This window comes from Podarcis vaucheri (genome assembly GCF_965113315.1).
Source record: "Podarcis vaucheri genome assembly, chromosome: 13".
Classification (NCBI taxonomy): domain Eukaryota; kingdom Metazoa; phylum Chordata; class Lepidosauria; order Squamata; family Lacertidae; genus Podarcis; species Podarcis vaucheri.
In genome coordinates this window covers 28,164,091-28,190,902 of record NC_138751.1, presented here as the reverse complement: position 1 = coordinate 28,190,902, position 26,812 = coordinate 28,164,091, and the positions used below count along the sequence as shown (strand labels likewise).

At 43.1% G+C, this 26,812-nt stretch overlaps 2 protein-coding genes and 1 long non-coding RNA gene across 5 annotated transcripts; 1 reads left to right on the top strand and 2 right to left on the bottom strand.

The window, feature by feature from the left end:
* Window positions 1–4,264: 4,264 nt before the first annotated feature.
* On the bottom strand, window positions 4,265–20,001 carry LOC309517590 (vomeronasal type-2 receptor 26-like). The gene is made up of 6 exons (XM_082196812.1): window positions 19,845–20,001; window positions 10,413–10,704; window positions 9,043–9,906; window positions 8,445–8,672; window positions 7,651–7,777; window positions 4,265–6,104 (listed from the first exon to the last, which is right to left on the bottom strand). Exons 1-6 carry the CDS (start codon window positions 19,997–19,999, stop codon window positions 5,203–5,205), a joined length of 2,568 nt encoding a protein of 855 aa, XP_082052938.1. The 5' UTR covers window positions 20,000–20,001; the 3' UTR covers window positions 4,265–5,202.
* Window positions 19,341–26,212, top strand: THAP7 (THAP domain containing 7). 3 transcript variants are annotated; one of them, XM_082196815.1, is made up of 5 exons: window positions 19,341–19,448; window positions 22,359–22,438; window positions 24,029–24,181; window positions 25,009–25,125; window positions 25,464–26,212. In XM_082196815.1, the coding sequence occupies exons 2-5, from the start codon at window positions 22,359–22,361 to the stop codon at window positions 26,017–26,019; spliced, it is 906 nt and encodes a 301-aa protein (XP_082052941.1). In that variant the 5' UTR covers window positions 19,341–19,448; the 3' UTR covers window positions 26,020–26,212. The 3 variants fall into 3 exon arrangements, with proteins under 3 accessions (XP_082052941.1, XP_082052939.1, XP_082052940.1); XM_082196813.1 differs by lacking the exon at window positions 19,341–19,448 and adding an exon at window positions 19,515–19,800; XM_082196814.1 differs by lacking the exon at window positions 19,341–19,448 and adding an exon at window positions 21,890–22,007.
* On the bottom strand, window positions 22,427–26,184 carry LOC309517593. The gene is made up of 5 exons (XR_014213208.1): window positions 26,043–26,184; window positions 24,010–24,189; window positions 23,632–23,758; window positions 22,704–23,138; window positions 22,427–22,522 (listed from the first exon to the last, which is right to left on the bottom strand). It is a non-coding gene; the product is annotated as an uncharacterized lncRNA (long non-coding RNA).
* Window positions 26,213–26,812: the final 600 nt, after the last annotated feature.

The window sequence follows — 26,812 nt, the reverse complement described above, 5'->3', positions numbered from 1 at the left end:
CTTTCGCCCACTCAGCCCCCGCCCGGTCGTCATAATACGGCGCTCTTCTACTACGTAAGCGGGGGCTGAGTGGGCGAAAACTCTAGGCGGTTACGCAGCCAAGGAAACGAAGCGTTTGCCCTTTTGTGGGCGGGGAGACAACGTAAGCGTAGTAAGAGCCCCTGTTCTCGTTTTAGGCAAGGAGGGGATTTTCCACGTTTTTGCCCGCTTGTTAAAATAACCTCGTTTGTCTTTAGCGCGCAGGCGCCAAGCTTCCGCGGCTCGTGTCCGTTCTCTGTCAGAGTGTTTCTCCCCACACGGACGTAAATAAGACCGTTGGGAAGAGGTCGAGCTCGTTTCTAAAAGTTACCTTTAGTGTTAAGCAGTTTGGACTCTATGTCATCAGACTAAGCTTTAACGTGGGCCAAGGTGTATCTTTTAAATATCAAAGTGCAGCTCTGGAGTAAGTGAAGCACTGTGCCTCGGAGCATATCGAAAGGTTTTTCTTTTACTGTCTTCCATGAAAACGGTCTTAACAGTGAGTCCATAAGTGACTGTGGAGGCCAATTCTGGGTCCAGATGTCCTTCCACAGTGTGGACATAGGTTTCCGGACGGGAGTTGAACCCTATACAGTGGTTCCTTGGTTTACGAACTTACGAACTTAATCCGTTCCAGAAGTCCATTCTTAAACCAAAACCGTTCTTAAACCGAGGCACGCTTTCCCTAACGAGGCCTGCCGCCCCCAGTGCCCTTCCACTGTTCGGATTCGATTCTTAGACGAAGGTAAAGCTCTCAAAGCAAGACACTATTTCCGGTTTTGCGGAGTTTGTAAACCAAATTGTTCTTAAACTGGACTGTTCTTAAACTGAGGTACCACTGTGCTGCATATAACACCAATGTCTCACAACAAATGTGACTGAAGAACCTGAAGAAAGAGACAATGCATGTGCTTTTGAAAACGAGGGGAAAATATTATTTTTTTAAAGAAGAATAGGAGTTTGTGGCAGCCCCCAGTATTTAAAGAGCCCCCACCCCTATTGCATCATTAGAACCAGAACATAAACATATGAACCTATAAAAAGAGCAAACAAAAAAAATATCAATGTTTGATCCAGATCCTAGGTACTGCACCCTCACTAAAGGAGACTGTATGGATGATTCACTAAATGATTGTAGGATGACGTGTGTACCTGAGCTTATGGCCTCAGATTCTCTTTATCTTATATGCTGCTTTATTACAAAAATGACGGCTAGACTACTGATCCTAAACTGAATAGTTAGTTGCCCAACCAGCCCCTCCAGAACCCACTGCTCTCAACTCACTCTCAACTGCCTCACATTCAAACTCCCTTTCAAATCCTCATCCAATCATCACTCACCACCAGAATTCCACACTCTCCCTTTCCCCCTCCCTCCCTCCTTAACATTCCCATAATAATTCTGATATAATTACCTTAATAACCCTATTACATTCAATATTTTATACACACTGCTCCCTATAACCATACTGTTAGAAGCATTTGAGCTTCCCATTCCTGGTTCCTAGGAAATGGGGGTGAGCAAACTGCAGGTTCTCCATCCATGTTCTAAAAACCAGATGTCTTCCCCCAAATGATCCTGGGAATTGCAGTTTGTTAGGGGTTCTGAGGAATGTAGGTCTGTGAGAGGGAAGTCACAATGGCACAAATCATTTCAGTGGAAGTCATGTGCTTTAAAGGTGCATTGGATTCTCTTTAAAACATAGCATCATAGAATTGTAGAGTTGGAAAGGACCCGAGGGTCATCTAGTCCAACCACCGGCAATGCAGGAATCTCAACTAGATGATGCATGGCTGATGGCCATCCAAGCACTGCTTAAAAACCTCCAAGGAAGGAGAGTCACTGCTTCAGGCCCTAAGGGCCTCTGGAGCAGGAGAAAGCAAGCTTGCCCTATCCTCCATGTGACAGCCCTTTAGACTTTAGTTATTGAAAGGGCTTCATGGTGTGGATCTCATCTCAGTGTTTTGAGAGTGTAAGCAACACATTTTCCTCTCTCCTTTCTCCACGCCATGCAGAATTGCAATGGTAACCAGAAGGCTGGAGTTTGGAGCCCAGCCAGTCCTGGCTGTGGGCAGGATCCTTGCATTGCCAGGGGTTGGGCTAGATGACCCTTGGGATCCCTTCCAACCCTGCCATGCTATGATTCTATCAAGCAACTAAAGGAACAAAAAGATGCTTCTGAAACATTTGGAAATCATAGGAACACTCTTCCCACCAGTGGCTTCTAGCAAGAGCTTGCATCTTCCTTAGGAGATAGGCAGGCCAGAACAAGGAGGGAAAGGCTCAGAGTTCAGGTAGGTGCAATGCCAATTGAGTGCCTTATACTATAGGAATGCTTCCTTCCTGTGTCCCCTACCCTTATGCACCAGACTGCTGCTAGCATGGCTGGGAGCCAGGTGCCTGCTGATTGTTCCGTTTTCTTTGCAGGGAGGGAGCCTTTCCCCAACATATACTTTGTTCTGGCCAAATCCCTGGAGAGACATGTCAACCCTTAGGTACTGGGACAGAGGGAAGGAAGGGGTCCCTGTGAAACACGTTTGGGGAGTCTGTGGCTTCCAGCAAGTGCTTTCAGAAGCATTGCTTCCTCCAACAGGGGAGGCTGAGCATAGCCATTACAGCTAGTTGCCTTTGATAGGCCTTTCCTCCATGCAGTTGCCTCGCCCTCTTTGAAAGCCATCCCATCCAAGATGCTCTTGTGGTGCATCTGATTCTCCTATGCTTCCTTGCTCCTGCAAGGAGATGACTATTGTCAGATCCTTTGGTTAACATCTGTCTGGGCTGGAAAATATTAAAGAATCAGAGGACTGGTGGGCTTCCCTTGAAGTACAACTGATCAAAGGCAGGCAGATCTGTTAGCATCTTGATAATGATGCTCAAAAGACAAAGGATCCTATAATACCCTGCAAGCGTCTCAGAAAAAGCTCCCAAGCTGATGGAGAAGAGAGCAGTTAAGTGGTCAGTGGGGCTCCAGGTTGCCGTTTCTGGATCCCACCACAGCCCTTCCAAGTTGCTAAAGAAATCAATGTCACAACAGTTCAATGACTTGGATGAAGGAATTGAGAGGATGCTCAGCAAATCTGCAGATGGCACCAAACTGGGAGGGGAATCTAATGCTGCAGAAGGCAGAATCTGGATTCAATATGATGATATTAACAGATTGAAGAGCTTGGTCATTTTTTAGAGTCCTGACCTCTGAGCACACATTTTTGGTCATTTTTCAGCTGCTAACCCCCGGTCATGTTTTTGTTATTTTTCAGCGCTCTGACCCATGGGTCAAATTTATGGTCATTTTGTTGGAGACCTGATCTTGTTATACTTTCAGTCATTTTTTGGCATCCTGACCCACATACCACATTTTTGCTCAAATACTGTAATATTTTAGCAGCAAATCTTCTCCTAAAAACATGGATGCTGCCAGTTTGGGATACCAGCATTCTGGAGCAGGAGACTTGTGATAGTGTTTATGGATAGGAGAAGACATTTCCCCATATCCCATCTGGCTCAAACCTTACTCCAATGTGCTCAAGAGGATTGGCAGAGGTCATCATACCAGGCAACTTACCTCTTTGGCTCAGGGATCTGTCCCCTCCTGCTTTCCTCTCTCCCTATATTTCCCTCTCCACTGCCACATTGGAACCATCAATTCAACATTTCATAACTTAAATGCTTTCAAAAACTTATTTGCTAGACATTCTGATCCAGTTTCTTTCAATACTCCTTTTTAAATTGAATACTCCTTTTAAAAATTGAATAGATCCTGGCAGGGCCGCCTTAAGTATATCCGATGCCATGGTGCAAAGACCCCCCCCCCCCGTTTCCCAGAGTTGCTGACGTTTTTACGGCACTGATGGCAGCTTTGCGGGGCTGAAGGATGGCTCCTCTGGCGGGGAAGAGGCGGAGGCTCTGGGCATGGTGCTGCTTCAGCAAGGCGGGTGAGGGCGGTGAGCTGATGCTGGGAGGCGCCGCGTCCAGCCTCCGCCTCTTCCCTGGCGCCCTCCAGAACTTGGTGCCCTGGCACCCTGCGCCACTTGCCTCTATGGGCAAGACGCCCCTGGATCCTGGATCTCTATGAAAAGGGGCAGCTTGATCTTCAATGTAAACCCATGAGTTCCTTCTCCAGACATTGAAATAAATTACTCAGCAATATTTTTTTAATTTCAGAGTTTGTTGGAGCTGACAATCCAGTGTTTTTCATTTTTTAAATCAAATTGCTCAGCTAAAGATACACAGACACCTCAAGGCCAATTGAAAGTGGCCATTAGGAGAAGTGTTACGGAAGATAATAAGTTTGTCTACAACTGCACTGTAAGATCCAAATAATAATTTCTGAAGAATGCATGACATATATGCACAGCTTCAATGCACACTACAATCCTCATCTGAACTGGGGAATATCCCTCCTTTTATATGCAATGGCAGGATTTTTTTTTTAAAAGACATTTTCTTTATTGTTAAAGCCAGATAAATTCTGTTTTGCTTAAATAAATTCCATTTTACTTTTGAATTACCTGGTTGGCCCATGATCAACCCACCCATGCTCCTCCTCTGCCTATAAGCTCTTAGGAGCCTTCCCATAAATATATGGGTCCTGTTCTGTTCTTCAGTAAGAGGTTTTAATAAGATGTTCCTCTGGTGTCTATTTAAATGCTGGAGTGGAGCAGTGACACTTCAACAATGTATTATTGTGGGAGAGGCGCTATGCAGCCCAGGAAGGCACTAGTGTGTAGAGCTGTGGATTAAAGAATAACTCTGAATATTTAGCTTGCCATAGCGGTATTCTTTGCATACTCCACCGTGTGGTAGGTACCACTAAATAGCCACTTGATATTCTGGCATATTTATGCCATGGAAATAAAGGAATGGAAAATAATGGAAAATGTCCATGCCTGCTGTTGTGACAAATGAGCTTGGGGTGGGCTAAATCAAATGAAAAACCAAAACTGGAACTCCATACAGTGGTGAACACTGAAGTTTCACGCAACTAACATTTTTAATCCATTATATTTCATTCTGAATAATATATCACACAACTGTCCTAATTTGTTTGTTGAGAGAAAGTAAATAAAATGACTAAGGTCATCCATGTTTATTTGTAAGACATGTTCATTTGTCCACCACATCAACAGTATTAACATCTCACTGGAGGAAAGCATGATGGCAGAAATTGCAGATCTTGGAATATGTTAGAATTTCCTCTTTATTAACTGCTCCTTGCTGTTCAAATAGGGCCTCAGCACAATAATGTAGCATTTGGGAGCAAAGATGGAACCCAGCAAGCCAGAACTAGAGGCCAAGATGGAGAAGATCTCCACAGCCACCATGTATTTTCCTTTGGTACTCAAGTAAACTGGAACAAAGGATATCCAAACACTACAAAACACTAACATGCTGAAGGTTATAAATTTGGTCTCATTAAAGCTGTCTGGCAGTTTCCGAGCTAAAAATGCCACAACAAAGCTGACCATAGCCAGGAAGCCCATGTAACCAAGAACACAGTAAAACATGGCGACGGACCCTTCATTACATTCCAGTATCATTTCTCCCACCATGGAGTGCATGTCAAGTTGGGGGAATGAGGGAGAGGTTATCAGCCACACAGTGCAAATACCTGCTTGAATAAGAGAACAAGAAAACACAATGGTGCCTGCCAGTCTTTTCCCCACCCATTTCCTCATTATGGATCCTGGTTTAGTGGCCATGAAGGCCAGAACCACGGTGATGGTTTTGGCCAGCACACAAGAAACGGTCACTGTGAAAATGACAGCAAAAGCAACTTGTCGAAGAAGGCAGATCACTCTTTCTGGTGGGCTAAGGAAGAGCAAAGGGCAGAGAAAACAGAGCAGGAGGGAAGTGAGGAGAGCGTAGGTGAGATCCCGATTGTTGGCTCTGACGATTGGCGTGTCCTGGTTTTTAATAAAGATGGCTAGAACCAACACTGTGAGCATAGAGAGAGAAAGAGCCAAGGAAGCCAAGCTCATCCCTAGATGCTCTTTTATAGACAGGAAGATTATTGCCTTTGGAATGCATTGTGATTGGCCTTTGTCTGGATATCGATCTTCACTACATCTGTCGCAATTGTCCATGTCTGGTAAAAGAAGAGATGCAGGTTCTGGGAGTGCCGGACAGAAACTGTCTATGGCATCCTAACATTAAACTGGAGTACCAAAAGGATTCCTAGACAGAACAAATACACTATGACCTTTGGACCTGAAATCAGCATACAGTGGTACCTCAGGTTACATACGCTTCAGGTTACATACGCTTCAGGTTACAGACTCCGCTAACCTAGAAACAGTGCTTGAGGTTAAGAACTTTGCTTCAGGATGAGAACAGAAATTGTGCTCCGGAGGCATGGCAGCAGCAGGAGGCACCATTAGCTAAAGTGATGCTTCAGGTTAAGAACAGTTTCAGGTTAAGAACAGACCTCCAGAACGAATTAAGTACTTAACCCGAGGTACCACTGTAATTTGCTGGGTTGTCTGCCTCTGTTATGCTAACTTCACAGGGGCAGTCATCTGTTGTATAGATTGCTGCGGAGACGATGATGTTTGAATATTTAAGAACATTTATAGTGGAGTGGCTCCTTCAGACATATATTCAGTCTCCCATGCATGAATCATAAAGTGGTAGATACATTTAGGGCAGAGTTCTATCAACTGCTTGATTGCAAGCTTCTCTTCTATTACCCCACCCTCTCCCATATCAGACTATCCAGATGTTTAGGTCCCCATCAGAGACCCTCCTCCATATGTCTCCTCTGAAAGAGGTTTGGAAGGTGGCATCAAGGGAAAGGGGCTTTTCAATGGTGTCCCTCGTTTATGGAATGGTCTCCCCAGAGACATTCACCTGGGGCCAACTTTGACATGACTTGGGCGCTAAGCAAAAACATTTTTGCTTCCCCAGGCATTTGAACATTGATGTCATTGTTCTTGGGATTGAGTTGAAGGTGTAGATTATTTTGTAGTGATGAAGTCATGGTTGTGGGAGAAGACACTTGTAAGTTGGGTATGCTTTATGTGCTCACCAGCTTGCATTATTATTTGTTAACTATGGAATTTGTATGCTTTTATATTTCCTATGTGCTATTTTAAATTGTTCATTCACCTAAGAAATCTTCTTAAAAGGCGATTCATACATTGAATAATTAATAATAATATTAGTAAGTCCTGTCCAAATGCACTGGATGCATTCCTGTGTAAGTTATCTTACGGACCCATCCTCAGTTATCTCCTGATAACCAGAAAATAAGGGCGAAATTTCGATTTCCGAAAAAGTTTAGATAAACTGTAGAAATGCTGCCAAAAGAGACCAACACCATTCAGAGTCAGTGGTAACCTCCGATTGATCATCAATAGGAGTCCCATGCAGATCACATCACTAGGGTGGGGAAAGATAGCTTCTAACTTAGAATCAGAAGGAATATCATAAAAAGATACTAGTTGGGTTTCTGAGTGTTGCTCCAATAAGATATGAAAAATTATACAATTATTACCATTGAAAGCCTCAAGCTTCTGAGCTCCAGCTATTATAGAAAGAACAATGGCATCAATGATTGGTTCATTTTTTGTTGAAACCGTCTCCTTACGTATGTTACAATGTGCACTATCTTTGAAGTATTTCTTGTCTCTTACCCTTCTGGGATGAAATCTTGCCTTGAGGGCATGGAGAACAATCATAGCAGCAGAATTTCTCCCCCTCCTTCTTTTTCTTGCTGAAGCCAGGAAGGCAATTTGGGTTACATGTAGAAAGGGGTGGAACCTGTCCATTTGAATAAACACACAAATAGTTTATCACCGAGAATAAAATAACAGATGCAAACTCAAGGTGTGTTGGGTGGGGTTTTTTTTGAGAAACTTGTTTCAGGTTTTTTGGGTGGTTGAGGTTTGATTGATTGATTGATTTCAAGCAGTTAAATAGTTGGAATACATTGGCGGCATTCCTATCAAATACTGTATGGATATAAAGTAGCTTGTACACCATGAGGTTTTAGACAGGATTAAGAGTTGCTGATGGTCTCCATTGCCAATGGGACAAAATACAGATTTTTAGTAATGCAGCAGCAAAATTGTGTACTTTTTCATAAAAATACTAATTTTACATCATTTGTAGCCTAACGCTTACTAATCATTTTATGATATAGAGGCATGTGATGTTGCATGTGTATGCATGCACAGCCAGTTGAACGCACAGTGGCTTATAACAGTGTTATGCTTTTTTAATGTAAGCATTAAATTTACAGATTTATAGACATAGTGATAATTTTCATATATGGAAACATGGTGTTATAGGCTTCCATAATTAAGGGTTTAGGATTTGAGTTATGCAAGAAGTGCACCGAGACTGCTATCCATTTGATCTATTTTATTAGTCGGTGCAATAATATTCAATTTCCCTATAGAGCCTGGAAATCGCAGTTGTGCCCCACCTGCTTAAAGCTTCTGTGCCACACCATTTTTTCATCATCAACTGAAAATTCCTTGCCTGTGGGAGCCTCCAAATCAATTTTTCCAAACTTGACTCTCAGGAAGGAGTTATTTGGGAAAATGACAAAATTGGTAATATCGAATCCGTTCTTCAATTCCACACTCTCACCAAAAGACACTGTTTCTCCCACGCTGTTGTTAAATGAGACACTCCTAAGAAAGGGGTGGAGCTGAGTAGAAAGAGGAACAGAAGGACAGGAACAATTGATTAAAACTCGAACATCTCTCAGATCTTTTCCACACACAATTATTTCCAGGGGAGGGAACTTGTTAGATTGAAGCTTTTGTTGGCAGTTGAAAGATGAATGAGAAAATAAACAAGTGCTAGTCTCCAAACCCAAGCATCTCTGGGTAGGGCTGCAAGTGACTTTTTCCTGGAATGCAGGAATGTCACAGTAAGTGTGAACAATACTGAATTTGATGTTCTTAAAGATCTTATTTAGTATAGGGTAGCTTCCTATAAAGGCACTGTTCTATATGCCCCTGGGTTGTCATTCCTCCGCTTATATCAATAGAGCTGAGTCTCAAGAAAGATATTACCTGCCAAGGCTGCAGATTTGGAAGCACCCACCTCCCTTTGTCTTCCATAGTTCTGCGTTTGTACCTGGTTTGGAAAATGGCATGTAAAGCATGTGCTACAACATAGACTGCATTGTAGATGCTGTAGCTGTGGCCAGTCATGCTCGTCTCAAAGCCAGATGAAGGGAGATCTTCAAGCTTCTCCTTTCCGGTGCAGATTTTATTAACCTGCTTCTTTGTCTTAGAGCTTGGAAATGAACATCTGAATGCTCGTTCCCAGAACAACTTGAGAAAAATGTCTTCATTGGTCCCCAGAGGATTTAAGAGCTGAAGAAATGTTCTGAATCCTTGAACCTCTTTTGAATGAACCCTGAAGGAGATGGAACCATGGAAGGCTTTCATACTTAAGGTCATTTGGTAGAAGAATTCTGTAAGCTCCAGCTGAGCAGTCATAATCCACACCTTTCGTACTGGTGTTTTTGCGCCATATGTTATTTCACCTGTGATGAGCATTGTTCGTAAACAAAGCATGGACTTGGTTTCTCCAAAGACAACAACAGCACTGGCTTTGCTCTCCGCAATAACTTTGTAGATTTGGAGCCACTTGAGACTTAAAGAAAAGAAAACTCTCCAATATGTGTTTTTTGGAGTTCTCTCTGTGAAAGCAAAGCAGATGCCTCTCTGGGAAAGCAGATGTTGCATGGACTGCAAAAATCTCTCCCCGCTCTCTCCCTCTATAGCGATAAACCCAACCCATGTCCATCCAAAGTGCAGAAGCAACTGAACAATGCCAGTGTATTGATGGGCTTCGTTTGGAACCATCCGGTAGAAGGGAGTAGACTGGACTTGATCACTGTCTTCTGGAGCAAAGGAACCATAACTGAGCTAAAAAGAAATAAGGAAGCATATTATGTCAATGTAATAGAGGGAATTGCTACATGCATCTGCAGTGAAAGGGCAATTGCGATTGGGATTCACCTCTGCTGCTAGGCCAGAGGGTCCAGGATGGAGCAAGTTGATTTGATGACATAACTGCAAAATCAGTGCATATCGAATGCAAAGATATTCCTGAGAGTGTCATCAGCTTCAGCCTTTGTAAGAGTGGAGTGTGGTCCTAGCATAGTGGATTTGTGGCTTGTGCAATATTTCACATAACCAAGAATGTTTACTGGAGATTTGTTAAGAGTGCTAGAATTGTAGCTCTGTAACAGGTCTCCTAACAATTCTCAGCATGCTTAACAAGCTACAGTTCTCAGGATTCTGAGTGTTAAGGTAGAATAATAGTGCTTTAACTGTATAGTGTGAACGTGATCTTTGTCTCTCAGAACTGGAAAACTTTTCTGGGTAGAAAAGGAAAATGCAAATGACTCATGAAGTTACCTATATCTTACCTGTGGAGTCTTGTAAACACCCAGGATGGCTGCCATATGGAGAGAGGTTTCAAAATCAAGTCCCCCAATGGCAGCCAACAGACTTTTCTGAGTGTCACACTTGTAGTTGGGAACAAATTTCTGCTGTGTGAATAGAAGCTCCAGAGTTGCCCGATAGGTCATCCTTTCATTGTAATAACTATCGTAGATGTGAAATCCCAAGGTGACATTTGGCAAGATCTCAGGATTCTCATTGATCTCCTTGACAGCAAATACCAATGCCAGAATATGCTGGTAGTTCTTTGGCACAACCCTGCAATGAGAGTTACTTGATATTGAGTTATCAGGTATGCTAGGCATTGTGTGACATAGAGATGAGTGGATCTGTCTGTTTGGGTTTCTCTCCATTTCTCTTTTTTTCCTAATCTTAAATTCTGTTTTCAATCGCATATAGGATACATGTTCCTGATTCAAACCAATACTCAATTTTTGGCAGGCAAAGATATATATATGGGTGGATCTGTCCGTTTTTATTTCTCTCTGTTTCTCATTTTTCCAATCTTAAGTTTACATTCTGATATCAGTTTGTGATTAAAAAAAAAAAAAGGCCACCAGCAATTTTAGTGCAAATTTCTCCTAATATTCATATTTTTGTATGCAGTTCTGCCCAGTGTAAACATTTTACAAAGTGATGTCTGCAGATATAATGCATTTTTAAATGTTATTTCACTAAAATATGCATTGTTATGTACACTTTACCCTAGTATGCATTACTTGACTGGAGAACTGCACTGCAAAATTTGGAAAAGTTTGAAGTTCAAGGCATAGCTGGGTTCTGGTTTGCATATTGTTTCATTACTGTTAAAAACATAGGTTCATCTTTAAATGAGAGCAGAATGGAATTTCCCCACCACCACCCTTACTCCTCTCACTCATGCACAGATGTCCATCTCTCTCTGCTTCAAACTGCATTAAAGAGTATTTGTCTTCATTTCTGTGTAAACAGGGTTAAAAGGTAAAGGGACCCCTGACAATTAAGCCCAGTCGTGAACGACTCAGGGGTTGCGGCGCTCATCTCACTTTAAAGGCTGAGGGAGCCGGTGTTTGTCTGTTTCCACAGACAGTTTTTCAGGGTCATGTGGCCAGCATGACCAAGCCGCTTCTGGCAAAACCAGAGCAGCACATGGAAACACCGGTAAACAGGGTTAGGATCTGGATATTAATGAGCATCAAATAAAGTCCTTACAATACGTTAAGTAATTGCTGGAAGGTGTGGTATTTCTTGAAGTCTTCCCAGTTAAGAGAAGGAAAGAGATGAGAAGTAAGTCCACCAATGATCAGGTCACCTGGCTGATAATACTTGTGCGGAATATGGAATGGGTCACTGATGGTGCACGTACTGATCATTTTTCCATTACATATCATCCATGGAAGCAACAAGAGCACTAGCATCACAAAAAATATCATGCTCATCTTCCTTCTATACAGAGAGCCCTGTATTCCATTTACAACATTGGTCTTCGGATCAGTCACAAAGCAGGTTATCTTGAATGGTACTACATGCTACCTAAGCAAGAGATGAATTCCTGGGAGCTTGGTTAAAAATCAAGAAAAGATCTGAGATTAGACTTACAGAATCTGGCTTTCCCCTCTTACTTGAAATGCCAGAGACAGTGGGGGTTGCATTTGCATTTAGATATCTAGTAGTGGTCTCTGGAAATGCACTGGGGCCACATGAAAAACACATTCAGTCATCTTGAGATTGATAATTATAGGGGAGTTAATGATCGTTTATCCAACCTGAAGCAGCAGGTGTGTTGGAAGAATGGGGGTGGGGTTACTTGTCATATCTTAACCATAATAAGTAGTTGTTGCTTCATTGTGGAACAGCTGAAGTGTATGGAGAATATGCTGTAATGGGACAAACAAAATTATAAATCCTGGGCCTTGGGACTGAGTCAGGGTGGAAGCATGTCTGCCTGATAGGGATAGGTGAATCTCTCCATTATGATATTGCTCCATTTCTCATTTTTTTCTAATCTTATATTCAGTTTTCAGGAGCATATAAGATATATGCTCCTAATTCCAATCAATTCTCATTCTTGGCTAAAACCTTTAAGGAATGCTTACAATTTGCCACAGGGGATAGAATAATTTCAGGATATCTTAATGCCATCTTCAATAAAACTTTAGAGAAACATACAACATCTCTCTTAGGTTCCTGTCAAGGAACGAGGAATACAGATAGCTTTCCTGTAGGAATGTTTCTTTCACACAACCCTGCAATGAGAGTTACTTGAACTGCACTGCAAAATTTTGAGAATTCCAGAGAATTCCAAAACTGATGACTGTTTTGGTTCACAGATTGTTTTGCTGGTGAGAAGTTTCATCTTTAAATGAGAATTGAATCAAATTTCTCCCTATATGTTAGTATATGAATTATTAAATGAGCATTCAAATGTTTAGCACATGTGATAAAGGGGAAGCAGACGTCTAAAAAATATATATTCACTGATACAAAAAGATGGGAGTGTTACTTATGATAATGCAAAAATAAATTCCTTGTTTGGGAATTTATCATTACTAAAACTCAATAGCTTGATGAAACCTTGAGGTGAGGACATATCTAGTGGAAAATGTATAAGTGGGACACATTGGACCAAAATGAATAGAGATATTTTGAAGGAAGAGATTTATCAGACTGTTAACAGGTTGAAATAACAAAACACTTGGACTGGATAGCTTTGTAAGTTCTTTCCACAAAAAAAGAAAAGAAAAAGGGACCCGCTGGTTAGGTTAGTGGATTAAGGAACAATTCTACAATTCTGAAGTTAGTTTGCTGTAGCAGGGTTTTTCTATATTTGTTTGCCAGATGTTAGGCACTACTGAATAGTCACATGATATCCTGGCATTTTTGTGCCTTGCAGATGGATATGGGGAAAATGCCAATGTTTGCTAATGTGACACATGAACTTGGGGTAGGATAAATCAAATGGAGAACCAATACTGGAAGTCCAAATGTCCCTGCCAAAATATATTACTGGAGAACCCGGAGAGATTCACTCAACTAACATTTTTTAATCCATTATCTTTTATTTTGGGTAATGTATTACACAATTGTTCTCTGATTTGTTGATAGAAGTGAAGAAAATGACAATGATGATCCATGCTAATTTGTAAGTTATGTACATTTGCTCACCACCTCATTACCACCTCAACAGAGAAGAATATTATGGCAGAAATTGCAGACTCTACAATACTTTAGAATATTTATTGATTGATTGGATTTACAGTGGATCTCACACAATAACGTAGCATTTGCAAACAAACATGTAACCTAGTAAGCCAGTACTGGAAGCCACAGTGGAGAAGATCTCCACAGCCATCCTCAGGAACAAAGGATAGCCAAACACTTCAGAATATCACCAAAATTGTCATTTTTTGATTTTTTTGCTTTGGTGTCCTCAACCACAGGTTATGTTTTCGTTCCTTTTTCGGAGTTCTGACCCGTATGTCATCATTTTGCTAATCTTTCAAGTCTAAATCTGCTGGTCACCTTTTTCTTCATCTTTCAAGTTCTGATGCACAGGTTAAATTTTCACTCATATTTTTTTTTAGTCCATCGTGTTTTTTGCTCAAAATACTCATCATTATCATCAACCTTTATTACGGTCCAGAGACCCAACAAATTGTTACAAAGCAATACACAATTCATACAGCCTACCTCCAGGTTAAACAAGCATTTCGTTCAGAATATAGGGATCATTGGTTCTTGCAACCACCGATAAAAACTTGGCCACTGCTAATGTTCTAGCATTTGTCCAGTCTTCCAATAGGAACCTGACATAGTGAGCCTCCGATTTTCCCGGGAAAGGTACCAGCAAGGGTAATATCAGTTCAGCCCTGGCTTGCTCATATTTTGCACAGTGAAACAAAATATGTTTTATAGAATCGATGTCTTGAGCACATGAGCAAAGTCTGTCCTGGCAGGGAACTCCTCTCAACCTGCCATCCAACACTGCAGAAGGAAAGATGTTTAGTCTGGCTTTGGTGAAAAGCCTTCGATAATTTGGTACTGTCAGGTTTGGTAATTTGGTACTGTCAGGTTTTTAATGTAAGATGTTAACTTAAAGACATGCCCATATTGTACTCCTACTGCCAGCGGACTACAGACTGCGTGTGATCTAGATCACAAGTCACTGTGTGGATTATCCCATAATCTTTAACGTCTTTAGGATGCCTTCATAACCCAGGTAATACAGTTGGGGGGGTGACAGACCAATAGAGGTGGCTTTTTTAGCCATGGTTTTCTGCCATTTGCTAACAAATTCCTGCAATACACCTTTCCTTCTAAAAAGAGTGATAATGTTCAGTATAACAGCTGCCCTGGAACAGGAAACGTGGTGGTCTTTAAGGGTAGGAAACTCATCCCACCTTTCCCATCTACCTCAAATCTTACCCCAACATGCTAGCGTTGCATGTATCTCCAAATCTTGCCGTATCTCCAGATCTGGAGTGGGCAGAATTGAGCTTACCCAACAACTTCAAAAAAATCTGGCAGAGAGAAGAGATCCCAGGAGACTTTAGAGATGCCAAAATTATCAGTCTTTTTAAAAAAGCTGATAGAACGGATTGTGGAAATTATTGAGGCATCTCTTTCTTGACCACAACCAGCAAAATTATTGTAGGGATCTTAGCAAACCATCTCCTAACTATATCTGAGAACACACTTCCTAGATCCCAAAATAGTTTTTGATGTTCTAGGGGGACAGTGGATATGAATTTCACTGCTTGACAGCTTCAAGAAAAATGCAGAGAGCAAAATCAACCCCTGTATATGGTGTTTATCTACCTGACTAAGACTTTGGTAGTGTAAATTGTACTGCCCTGTAGACTGTCCTTCTGGAAAACAGCTGCCCAGATAAATTTGTGAACATCCTTTGGCTCCTCCACAGTAACATGATGGCAACAATCGCGGATAACAATGGCTCTCAAAAGTCAACCATTCACAGTGGGATCAGACATTAAACAGGGGTGTGTTATTGCCCCAACTCTATTGATTATCTTCATCTCCAGCTGGAGAACATCCTTTACCAAGGGTGTCATGGGCTTTGAATAAGCACGAGCTCGGGGCAAAAAGGAGAAACAGCAAGAGGTAGGGTACATTTGACAAACCCTCACTGTGATCAACTCCTGCCAGGAAACCTATGTCCCCACTGTGGAAGGACTTGTGGATCCAGAATTGGCCTTCGGTCACTTATGGACTCACTGTTAAGACTGTGTTCATGGAAGATAATCTTTCTTGCCAAGAGTGATCGGAGGAGGAGGAGGAGGGCTCAGGATTGGCACTGTTTACCAGGCTGAAACTGCTTTATGACTACCTATATAGCTGAAGATGGTATAGTGTGAGGAGAGCATTCTAATTTCACAATTTTCATGTCTAGGATAATTTAGATTGCCAGGATCAAGGAAACCACTTTCTTCTCTCCCTATATTTCCCTGTCCACTGTCACATTGCAACTGTCGGTGCAACATCCCATAACTTAAATGTTTTCAAAGACTTAATTGCTGGGATCAGACCTTCTGGTCTAGTTTCTTTCAATACTTCTCTTTCCTGGGAAGTAAATGGAAGCTGATATTTTTAAAACTGAAGAAATCCTGCATTTCTACCAAAAATGGCAGTTTGACCTTTAGTGGTAAACCCAAAAGTTCCTTCCATAGCACCCAACTCCAGGGAGGCACAATAATATAATTGTGGGGGCTAGGCCCCCACAAAGTCAATGAGAAAACCCAGCAGGCGTCAGTGGCACTGCCTCTGAGAGAGTTGTTCAGCTCCATCCTCTGCAGCCAGCCAACAAGGCATCCTTTCCCGGGGTGGGGGGGTGGGGTGGGGTGTGTTGGATCCTGCCTGCAGAGAGGAGGAAGGGGAACCACCATGCGGACGTGCGATGTCATGCACACGCCTGTACATATGTGTGTGATGTCGCACATCCACGTGGCGGCGGCAGGCACCCTCAATCCTGACGACAAGATGGCATCCCTGGTTCCTTCTCCATATACAGTCATACCTCATGTTACATTTGCTTCAGGTTGCGCGTTTTCAGGTTGCGTCCCGCGGTGACCCGGATGTACCGGAAAGGGTTCCTTCCGGGTTTCACCGCTTGCGCATGTGCATACGCGCAAAATGACATCACGCGCATGCGCAGAGGCGGCAGATCATGACCCGCGCACGCGCAGACGTGGGTTGCGTTCTTTTCAGGTTGCGAATGGGCCTCCGGAACGGATCCCGTTCTCAGCCAGAGGTACCAATATATTGAGATGGGTTACTCGAAAATATTTTTATCTCACCACTGTTTAACTTCTGGAAGATCAGAGTTTGTTGAAGCTGACAATGCAGAGCTTTTCATTTTTATTTTTATTTTTTTTAAAAATAATATTTATTAAACTTTTCCAGACAATAAAAATTACAAAATTGTAGATAGGAAAATAAAAGAAGCATAACAATAATAAAAGAGAGAGAAAAAATACAAAAATATGAAAACCAAATACATAGACAATAAAGAAGAAAGTTTAAAAAAAGAAAAAGAAAAAAACAATCAATATTTTCATGTCATATCTTTCATTTACTTATTTCCTGACCTCCTCACACACCCCTTTTCTGTATTCCAGTTCACATAGTTAGTTTAGCAAATCCTTACCCTCTATCATTTATCTTTACTTATTATCTTAACCTATTATAACTATATATTTCCAATCATTGTCAATCCGCATTTACATATTCTTATTCATTAATTTTACAGTATTTCTGCAAGTAGTCTTTAAATTTCTTCCAGTCTTCTTCCACCACCTCTTCTCCCTGATCTCGGATTCTGCCAGTCATTTCTGCCAATTCCATGTAGTCCATCACCTTCATCTGCCATTCTTCCAGTGTGGGTAAATCTTGTGTCTTCCAATACTTTGCAATCAAAATTCTTGCTGCTGTTGTTGCATACATAAAAAAAATTCTGTCCTTCTTTGGCACCAATTGGCCGGCTATGCCCAAGAGGAAGGCCTCTGGTTTCTTCAGGAAGGTATATTTAAATACCTTTTTCATTTCATTATAGATCATTTCGCAGAAAGCCTTAATCTTTGGGCATGTCCACCAAAGGTGAAAGAATGTACCTTCAGTTTCTTTACATTTCCAACATTTATTATCGGGCAAATGGTAAATTTTTGCAAGCTTGACGGGGGTCATGTACCACCTATAAATCATTTTCATAATATTCTCTCTTAAGGCATTACATGCCGTAAATTTTATACCTGTGGTCCACAACTGTTCCCAGTCAGCAAACATAATGTTATGTCCAAGATCTTGTGCCCATTTAATCATAGCAGATTTAACCGTCTCATCCTGGGTGTTCCATTTCAACAGCAAGTTGTACATTCTTGAAAGTGTCTTTGTTTTAGGATCTAACAGTTCTGTTTCCAACTTTGATTTTTACACCTGGAAGCCAATTTTTCTATCTAGATTAAAGGTCTCTCTTATTTGGTAATAGTGAAGCCAATCTCACACTTTGTCTTTTAGTTTCTCAAAACTCTGCAATTTCAAATTATCTCCTTCCTGCTCCAAAATTTCCCAATATTTCGGCCACGGCCTCCATATTGAGCTTTTTCTGAGCCTTCGCCTCCATCGGTGACAACCACCTTGGGGTTTTGTTTTCAAATAAGTCTTTATATCTTGTCCAGACATTAAACAATGCTTTCCTGACAATATGGTTTTTAAAAGCTTTATGTGCTTTAACCTTGTCGTACCACAAGTATGCATGCCACCCAAAAACATTTTTAATCACAGACTGACTCAACACACCTCAAGTCCGATTGAAAGAGGCCTGTTAGAAGAGGCAATACTCAAGATAATGAGTTTGTACACCACTGAAACTATAATTCTGAAGAATGCATTGCATATTTGTTCAGTTCCAGTAGAGTGGGGGAGGAATAAAAAAGTTAGAATATATCCAAACACTACAAAATAACATGCTGAAGGTGATAAATTTGGCTTCATTGAAGTTGTAAACATATTTTCCCCTAGCAAAAACTGCAGTAAAAAATCGGAACATGGCCAAGAAGCCCATGTAGTCATAATATTCTTGTCTGTGGCCCTTTACATAGCTTAAAGGGCGGGAATGCAGGAGGAGGGATAGGGACCTTCTGGAGAAGGTCAATGAATGCTAAATAGGTAGGAGTCACAAAATAAAAATAATTAAAGTTTTTATTTATACTTTTCAAGTTTATACATTTCATTAGTTTTACAATCAATTTAACATTTCAAAGTTTGACTTCGTTTCCCCTCTTTCTGCAGTTCCTGAAATTTGTGTTTTAATATCTTCTGCATATCCAAATTCATTTATTTTGCCCATTATCTACTTTAAATATATACTCTTATGAAACTGCAGGTTATTACAATAATCCTGCTAATGTTTTTATCTGTTTGCAATTTATCTGTAAATATTCAATAATTTCTAGTCTTTTATAAAAAGTCTGTTATCTTGATTTCTTATTCTCGCGGTCAGCTTCGCCATTTCTGCATATTCCATAGGTAGAGGGACCCATGCGAAATTGGTAGACAGGAACTTACTATCTAACTTTAATAACTGTCACTCGAGTCTGCTTCTTTCTCCCTTCCCCTCTTTTGGGTCACGTCTATCAGCCTGTGAACTTTTGGGCAAAGGCTGCCTTGTCTAAATGGACAGAACCGCTTTAAAAGCAAACCGGCCCACTGACAGTTGGCCCCCAGGCTCGCGCGCCTCCTGCCGGGGTGCTTTGGCGCGCTTGTGATTGGCCCACGGGGCGACGGTACCCGCCTTTTCATGCGCACGCAATCCGTTATGCTCTTTTTTCTTTTAGAACCCGCATTTGATCTGAAGGGGGCGGCCTTTGATTGGCTGTAGGCGGGAGGTTCGGTTGCGCCAGGCTGCCCGGAAGTAACACAAGCGCCTAGAAAGGCGAGAGGGGGATTGGTCAGGTGTGTGGGGGGTGATACGTAGGAGCTGCAATCTCGCTCCCTAGAGATAGGAAAAAGTGAGAAAAGCGCGCAGCCTGAACTTCCTGTAATACACAAGACGCAACCCCTAGGTTTTCCTACCCTCGGGCAAAGACGCCTAGGAATGCAGACTAAAATGCTTTTCATAAAAGCGTTGTGATTTCTTGCGTTGGCTCTTTGCTCTACGGGGAATGCGATCCTTGCATTCTGAACGCCTGAGCGAATGGAACTCGAGAGCGGAAATGGCCGGCGCCGAGGGGGCTCTCTTCACTTTTTCCTATCTCTAGCTCTTCGCTTGCTCGCGCACCTATTCTCGCGAGAAGGTGCTGAGATTCCCCCTGTCAGCTTCGAAGCCGCGACGGCGGTGCCCCGAGCAATGGGAGTGGGGAGGTGAGGAGAGAAACCAATAAAATAAAAATTAGTGACCCCCTCACCCGACTTCTCCGCCGCGAGCCCTTCCTCTGCGTCTCCGTTCTCGGCGGTGGGCAGAGGGGCATTTGGGCCGCTTTTCCTCCTTTCCCGGTGGGGGGGGGGGAGGAGGGAGAGAGAGATGGAGACCTGCTGTGGCCCCGCCCCTTTTGCTCTGCATATCCCCCCCCCAGTCATTTCAAACTCTGGAATGTCCCTTTCCTTGCGGGGCGGGAGGCGGCTCATGACATTCCCTCCCCCATCCCTTTGGGATGGTCCTCAGTTCCTGCCACTCAAACGTTCTTCCCGTTTCATTCCAGATTAGCTAACCCGAAATAATGGGCGTAATTGGCAAAAAAAAAACACACCCCACAAACCTTTCCTTGCCCTCCGCCGGCCCCCAATTACTGATGCACGTTAGGACTTCCACGGTTGGGTGGGTGAAAGCGCGTGAATGTAAGGGCGTCGCCAGTCTGTTTTCAGCTGGTATTAAAAGGGTCAGACTAGGACCTTGGGGTGGGGGTGGGGGGGGTTGTGTGGGGTGGGAATCCTGGCTTCATTCCCCCACTATTTGGTTCTGAAGCTGGTTACGGTGACCTTGAACTAGCCACCCACCTCACTGTGCTGTTGTGAGGGTTGAAGTGAGTGGCAGCAGTGGAAGAGCACCGGAGGCATGATCCCCCAGGGGGATGGATGGGATACAGGTTTTAAAAATAAATAACCCCTTAGGAGATCAGCAGCTGAATGGCTGTGAGATGTATGAAACCTTCTGTCTAGGCCTCTCTCTGTTTCACTTAAGAGCAGTGTTTTCTCATTCCTATCTTGTACCGCTGTATTTTCTCAGCACCAGCTTTTGCTCTCCGTTTTCCTATTTGTATCCTTGTCTGGATTCCAGTGTTGTTGGGCACCATTTTGCCTCTAGTGCAACCTAAGTGATATCTGCAACATCCAAATGTGAGCCAACCTGGCAGTGAAGGAAGAAAATTCAGCCCTAGCATCATAAAATGCCGTGCAAATGAAAATAATGCCTAAGCCAAAAGGTGGAGGGTTAAGATCTCTGAGAGCTTATACTTCAGCTACCATGTTACATTGGATCTATTTAGGCCAGCATTCTGATGCAGCATTGGCCAAGTAGATCCTCTGGAATGCCCCACCCTTCCCAGCAGTGGATGAAGGCAACTCTCATTCCCTGTTGCTTTGTGTCAATATCTGGTAACTGGAAACCTTCAGTTTCAAAAGTCGAAGGGTATGGCCACTTATACAATGGGTGGACAATCTAAAACTAACAGCAGGAAGCAAACAACAGAGAATGCTGGAGAGAACTTGGAAGAGGTGTACATCCAAATATGGATGTAAGAGGCTGTGGAAGAATAATATCCACTTATAGCAGTTGATGGTCTTCTCCATGAACATGTTCAATGCTCTTTTCTTTTTAAAGTACTAAGTTATCACATCTGGGTATTGAATTCACTGCATTAATCTGATGTGTGCAGAAGCATGTTCATTTCTCTGTCCTTGGCCTACTGCCAAATCAGTTTTATTGGGTGACCCTGTTCTAGTATCCTTTCCCCCTCAGCACTCATAATTTTATATTGTTTTGCAGAAGTAATTTTCTCTTCGCTTAAGACTCCCAGTTTGGTTTTTGAGCATTTTGGTTTGATGCTTTGTTTGTCACCCCCCACAACCCCAAACCCTGACGAGAGCTTCAGCAATCTTCTTCCAAAGGATACATGGCTTGCACAGCCTTATGCCAATTCCTGAAGATGGTTGCTCTGCTTTTAGAGCTGTCCAAACCCTTAGTGTATTTACTTAAATGGTTTCTGGGATATTGCTTTAGTGTTATAAGGATGTTATGTGCTGCCTTGCTGTTTCTGCTGTTCTACAATGAGAGATACAGAGGCCCAGAAAATATGAGGGGGCTTTTCTTTTTTCTCCCCCCCCCCTCATTATTTCTGATGCCTTGCAAAATAATTGAAACAGATGCAAACAGAGAGTACGGTAGATGCTCATCAAGTATAACAAAAGGAAGAACCTGCATGACTTGAGAGTCAGCTTGTGTGTATTCCATGCCAGACTGAGAAACTTTCTGTGTTCCTGTGCAAGGGATCCTGCTTCTTCAGAATCTTAGATGTCTTGTGAAGGTGGGCTTTAAGTTTTGTCTGCAATGCTGGTGAAATCTCATAAACCAGGTGGGTGGATGAAGATGATTTCCAGTAGTTATATTGTGGGGTGGGACTTCGCTTCCCTATATAGCTCCTTGTCTTAACCTCTGCCTAAAAAACAAAAGCTAGCAGATTATGCAAATAAATTGTGCTGATTAGAATAATTTATACAGCTTATAGAATTCAGATGCTTTTGGCACCAAATTATGATAACTTGTTGCAGAACTTTGGGACTTTCTTAGCACACTTAGTCAGCTCTTGGGGCTTATGAATACCCAGCATGCCCCTTCCTCTTAAAATACAAATATAATAGCTTCTATAGCTTACCCTGAGTCTTCAGGATAGTGTGGGTTTTAAAGTTCCTCTCTTTTGTTATAGATGCCCCGCCACTGTTCTGCCACTGGCTGCTGCACCCGTGACACTCCTGAGACACGCAACCGAGGCATTTCCTTCCATCGGTGAGAGTTGATGCTATTCTGGGCCCACCCAATCTCCCTTTCAAAATGGTGCCCATTTTGAATTGAGGGCTGGCTGGTACTAGTCTGCAGGAATATCACGTTGGGGATATTAGTATTTCTTCTTATATTTCTGTCCCACCCTTCCTTGAGGAGCTCATGGCAGAAAAGTGTGTGTGTGTGTGTGTGTGTGTGTGTGTGTGTGTGTGTAGCCATTGATCCAAAGGTAGAGCTGTCACAAGGCAGAGGAAAGGCTAAGAAAACCTACCAGATTCCTGCTGTCACTCCTTTGACTAGTTGAAGATCTTTCCATTACAATGGTACCTTGGTTCTCAAACTTAATCCGGAAGTCCGTTCCAAAACCAAAGCGTTCCAAAACCAAGGCGTGCTTTCCCATAGAAAGTAATGAAAAACAGATTAATCTGTTCCAGACTTTTAAAAACGACTCCTAAAACAGCAATTGTACTATCTAACAAGACCATTGATCCATAAAATGAAAGCAATAATCAATGTACTATACTATAAAATAAATAAGACAGTATTGTAGATGATAAAAATTAAAATTAGTTTTTTTTCTTACCTGCACTGATGATAGTCATTGTTTGGATGGGGGGCTTTTATCCACTTCCGCAGTCACACAGTCAGTCAATCAGTAGCTGAACTGGGTTCCACACAGTAACAAAAACAAATTAACTGAAAAAGCCTAAAAAACAAAAATGCAAAATACATAGCAAAAACAAAAGCGCCACATTTTATCCATTCCGGAAGTCTGTTTGACTTCCGAAATGTTCAAAAACCAAGGCGCAACTTCTGATTGGTGCAGGTGCCCCAGAAACAATAGCCGTCAGCCGCACCAGACGTTCAGCTTCCGAAAAATATTCAAAAATCGGAACACTTACTTCAGGGTTTTCGGCGTTTGAGTACCAAGGTGTTTGAGAACCAAGGTACCACTGTATTTCCCTGTTATCATTTCTGAAGTTCACAGTGCCTTTTTATGGTACCTTAAGCAGATTTCGCACAAACAGAAGCTGTAATATGCATACTTCTTTTTTAAAGTAACAATCATGTCCTGCCCTCTCCCTCACAAAAAAAAGTGTTCAAGATAGGGGTTTGTTGGCATGAAATGTGAATGGGAAGGGCAAGTTGCAGGGTGGCTTCACCAAAAACTATGGAATATTTTACCTAGCTACACTTACTTTCCTTTTGCACCGCTGTGATACTGTTGGCGGAACAGCCATAATCTCTGGAAATAGTAATTCAGATATCCTTGTAGTGTCTCCTAGCGTTAAAGGGCTAGAATGATGCTGTAGTTCCTTTTCCAGCCTGGGAGAGACTCTTATGTTAGCCAAGGATCTGGAGTCCCAAGGGATCAGTCAGACTCAGTTTGACATTAAGCAACTCACTCAGAGCAATTGTTATTCCATGCAATCAAATCATACTTTTGCTCTATGATGCGCTAAGTCCACATGACAGGGAAGCTCCTGGGATGACATTTTCAGACAAATGTCCTTGTGCCTGGGAAGAAGGCCTCCATTGTTTTGCTGCACTCTGCTACTCATCCTTGCCTGACTCACCTCCTGTGTGTGCTCCTAGACTTCCAAAGGACAACCCCCGGCGAGCGATGTGGTTGGAGAATTGTCGGAGGAAGGACATGAGCGGCCAGGGTCTTTGGGACCCTGCCTCCAAGTATGTTTACTTTTGCTCCAAGCACTTTGAGAAGAGTTGCTTCGAACTGGTGGGCACCAGGTAGGTCACTGGAATATGAAAGGGCATGAACAGCTAAGCAGAATTAAAACAGGTGGATATGGTCACAATTGGACAATGTCTTAGATTATACATTTGACATTGGCAAAGGTGCTGCTTGCAGAGGAGGTGGAGAAGAGAGCTAGAAATGACTTAAAGGCCGGTGGGGAGGGGGAACAGTGTTGAAGGCCAGAAAGCTGTCATGGAAGACCCGCTCTGTGGTTTATTCAGGGTGACCAGCTTTCAATTTAAATACTTTTATTGGGGGTGAGGGCAGAATCCAATGTGTAGATGCTGTGTAGATGTAGATAAACCTAGACATACCCAAGTCACCAAGACCTGTTAGATCAGTTTGATAAAGTAATGAAGGTGTGTGAGGATCTTAAGGACTCAGGAAGAGGCTTTTCCCAATAAGTATCACTGAGAGCAAATAGTAGTGGGCAATAATGGTCCGACTCCTTATAAAGCAATTTTATATCTTAGGAGTATAAGCAAGTGGGAGTGCTGTATTGTGGAGGTCACACTGGATTATCTCCATTGAGATTTGTGGGGAGAAATCCGAATTTAAGCAGCATGTGTTACTTACAAAGCTCTGTTTATTTGGGACTCAGCACATGCAGTTGCACGTGCAGAGATCTAGAGGGAAAACATTGCAATGCAGAAATATAACTGGCTAACCGCAGGTGCAGCTAGCACCTCCCAGAACCCAGCAGCTCCCCAAAAAGAGACGCCTTGCTGCAAGGTCTATAGTTCAGATGACCTTCTAGAGAAGAATGCTTGCCTGTCTGAAGCCAGAGATGGCTTATGAGTGTTGATGCTCCTTTTTGCAGTGGCTACCATCGGCTCAAAGAGGGTGCTGTTCCCACAATATTTGAACTTCACGCCAAACTGCGCCAAAAATCAAAGCTAGGCAACTCGAAACTCGCGAAACGTCAACAGAAGCAGAGGTGAGTATTGCCCTTCTGGCTTCTCTTGCCATGCTCCGTGGAAGGTCTTCCCTCCCTTCCTGTACCATCCTATGAATGTTAATTATGTTTAGTGGGGCTTGCTTCTTTGGAAGTGTGCACACAGAATTGCTGCCTTACTGCAGGGGTAGGGAAGCTACCACCCTCCAGTTGAAGTTGAACCACAGTTATTGCTCCATGCTGGCATGCTTTGGTTATTTCGGGAACAAGGGCATGTCCAATTTTGTCATCCTCTGCTTGTCATTACACCTGCAATAAAAGTGTGGCAGATCTTCCCCACTCGGTTCCTGTCTGACCAGGGTTCTGTTCCTTGCCTACAGCTGCAGCCCTTGCCTGGAGGAGGAGTCGAGTCCTTTGTGCATGGACATCTCCTGCTTCCCTGCACAAGAGCTGCCAAGCCCTGGGGCTGCTCCCACCAGCGGCGAGCCTCGTAGCCAGCCTGACCTCCCGGGGCCGGCGTCGGAGAGCCTGGCCACCCTGTCAGACATTCCCCTGGAACAGTCACCCGCTGCTACTGGCCAGGAAGAAGCTTCTCCTTCTCCGGCCCTCCCGGAGCCTGTGGGGGATTCATCCCACCCCGTTTCCCTCTCTCTCTACATGTTGCGCCTGCCTCCCCCAGCTGGGGCTTACATCCAGAACGAGCACAGCTACCAGGTCGGCAGTGCCTTGCTGTGGAAGCGGCGAGCGGAGGCGGCCCTTGATGCTCTGGGGAAGGCGCAGCGGCAGCTCCAGGCCTGCCGGCGCCGAGAACAGCGACTCCGCCTTCGGATCTGCGAGCTTCAGCGCGAGCGGCGGCCGCACAGCGCCGAGGCACATCGACGGCTCAAGGAGCACCTGCAGGTCTTTGAACTGCAGCTCCTCAATGACCTTGAGTAACTTTGGGGCGGGCCAAAACCGACCTTTCCCTGTTTGGTGCACTCTCAGCTTCAGGCTGTGGGGTGGTCCCTGCGGCTAAGCTGTGTGCCAGAACTCGGGGTCCTCCAATTTGGCTGGCCGGTTGGCACTCGCCGCCTTCCCTATCACCATTCACATATAATCTGTACCTGTAAATAAATGCTGTTTTGTATGATGGATGCTTCCTACTCGTCTGAAAGACACTTTTTACAGCAGATTTGCAACAGCTGTCAACCTGCGGCCTTCAGCATGGTGTTGCCTGAGGCATAGGAAGGATCATACAGTTTCTAGCAAGTTTTGGCTCAGCCTTGCTCACAAGGAGATTGAATTAGGGGGTGTATGGGATAAAGGTTGTCCTGTTTTCTGATGAATTATAGGTTTACAAGGATCTTAAGATCCTGTGGGCCAAGGCATCCTCATCCCACAGAGGCTTATCCATAAAATATATATGGTGGAGTGATGGGCATCAGCAGGAGAAGAGCAAACTCGCCATGCTGGAGATGGCACTATCTTTTGAGGAATAGTTCAATAAGACCACTCAGATGGTTTTAAGTAAGTAAGCCAAAAGCTTAAGTGAAGTCTAGGCTGCTAGACTTGCTGCGAAGCAAAACCTGTCTGCCTATCAGCTGAGTTAGGCCTGGTGTATGTAAGGAAAGGACAGAAGCACTAAGACAGGAATAATAAGTACCATTTATTGGGTGTTTCTCATGTGCACTCATAAAAACAACCATCTGTGCTCTTCAAATAGCCTTTTGCAAAAAGGTTTTATTCAAAA

What these genes read in the sequence shown, in the direction of transcription:
- LOC309517590 (XM_082196812.1), bottom strand. Translation starts at nt 19,999, where the DNA reads ATGCAGAGCAAAAGGGGCGGGGCCACAGCAGGTCTCCATCTCTCTCTC. An exon ending in GCTCGCGGCGGAGAAGTCGG is followed by an intron (nt 10,705 to 19,844) that starts GTGAGGGGGTCA and finishes CTCTCATTGCAG; the next exon opens with GGTTGTGCCAAAGAACTACC. An exon ending in CAAGATTTCATCCCAGAAGG is followed by an intron (nt 6,105 to 7,650) that starts GTAAGAGACAAG and finishes TTCTTTTACCAG; the next exon opens with ACATGGACAATTGCGACAGA.
- THAP7 (XM_082196815.1), top strand. Translation starts at nt 22,359, where the DNA reads ATGCCCCGCCACTGTTCTGCCACTGGCTGCTGCACCCGTGACACTCCT. An exon ending in CGAGGCATTTCCTTCCATCG is followed by an intron (nt 22,439 to 24,028) that starts GTGAGAGTTGAT and finishes GTGTGCTCCTAG; the next exon opens with ACTTCCAAAGGACAACCCCC. An exon ending in TTCGAACTGGTGGGCACCAG is followed by an intron (nt 24,182 to 25,008) that starts GTAGGTCACTGG and finishes TCCTTTTTGCAG; the next exon opens with TGGCTACCATCGGCTCAAAG.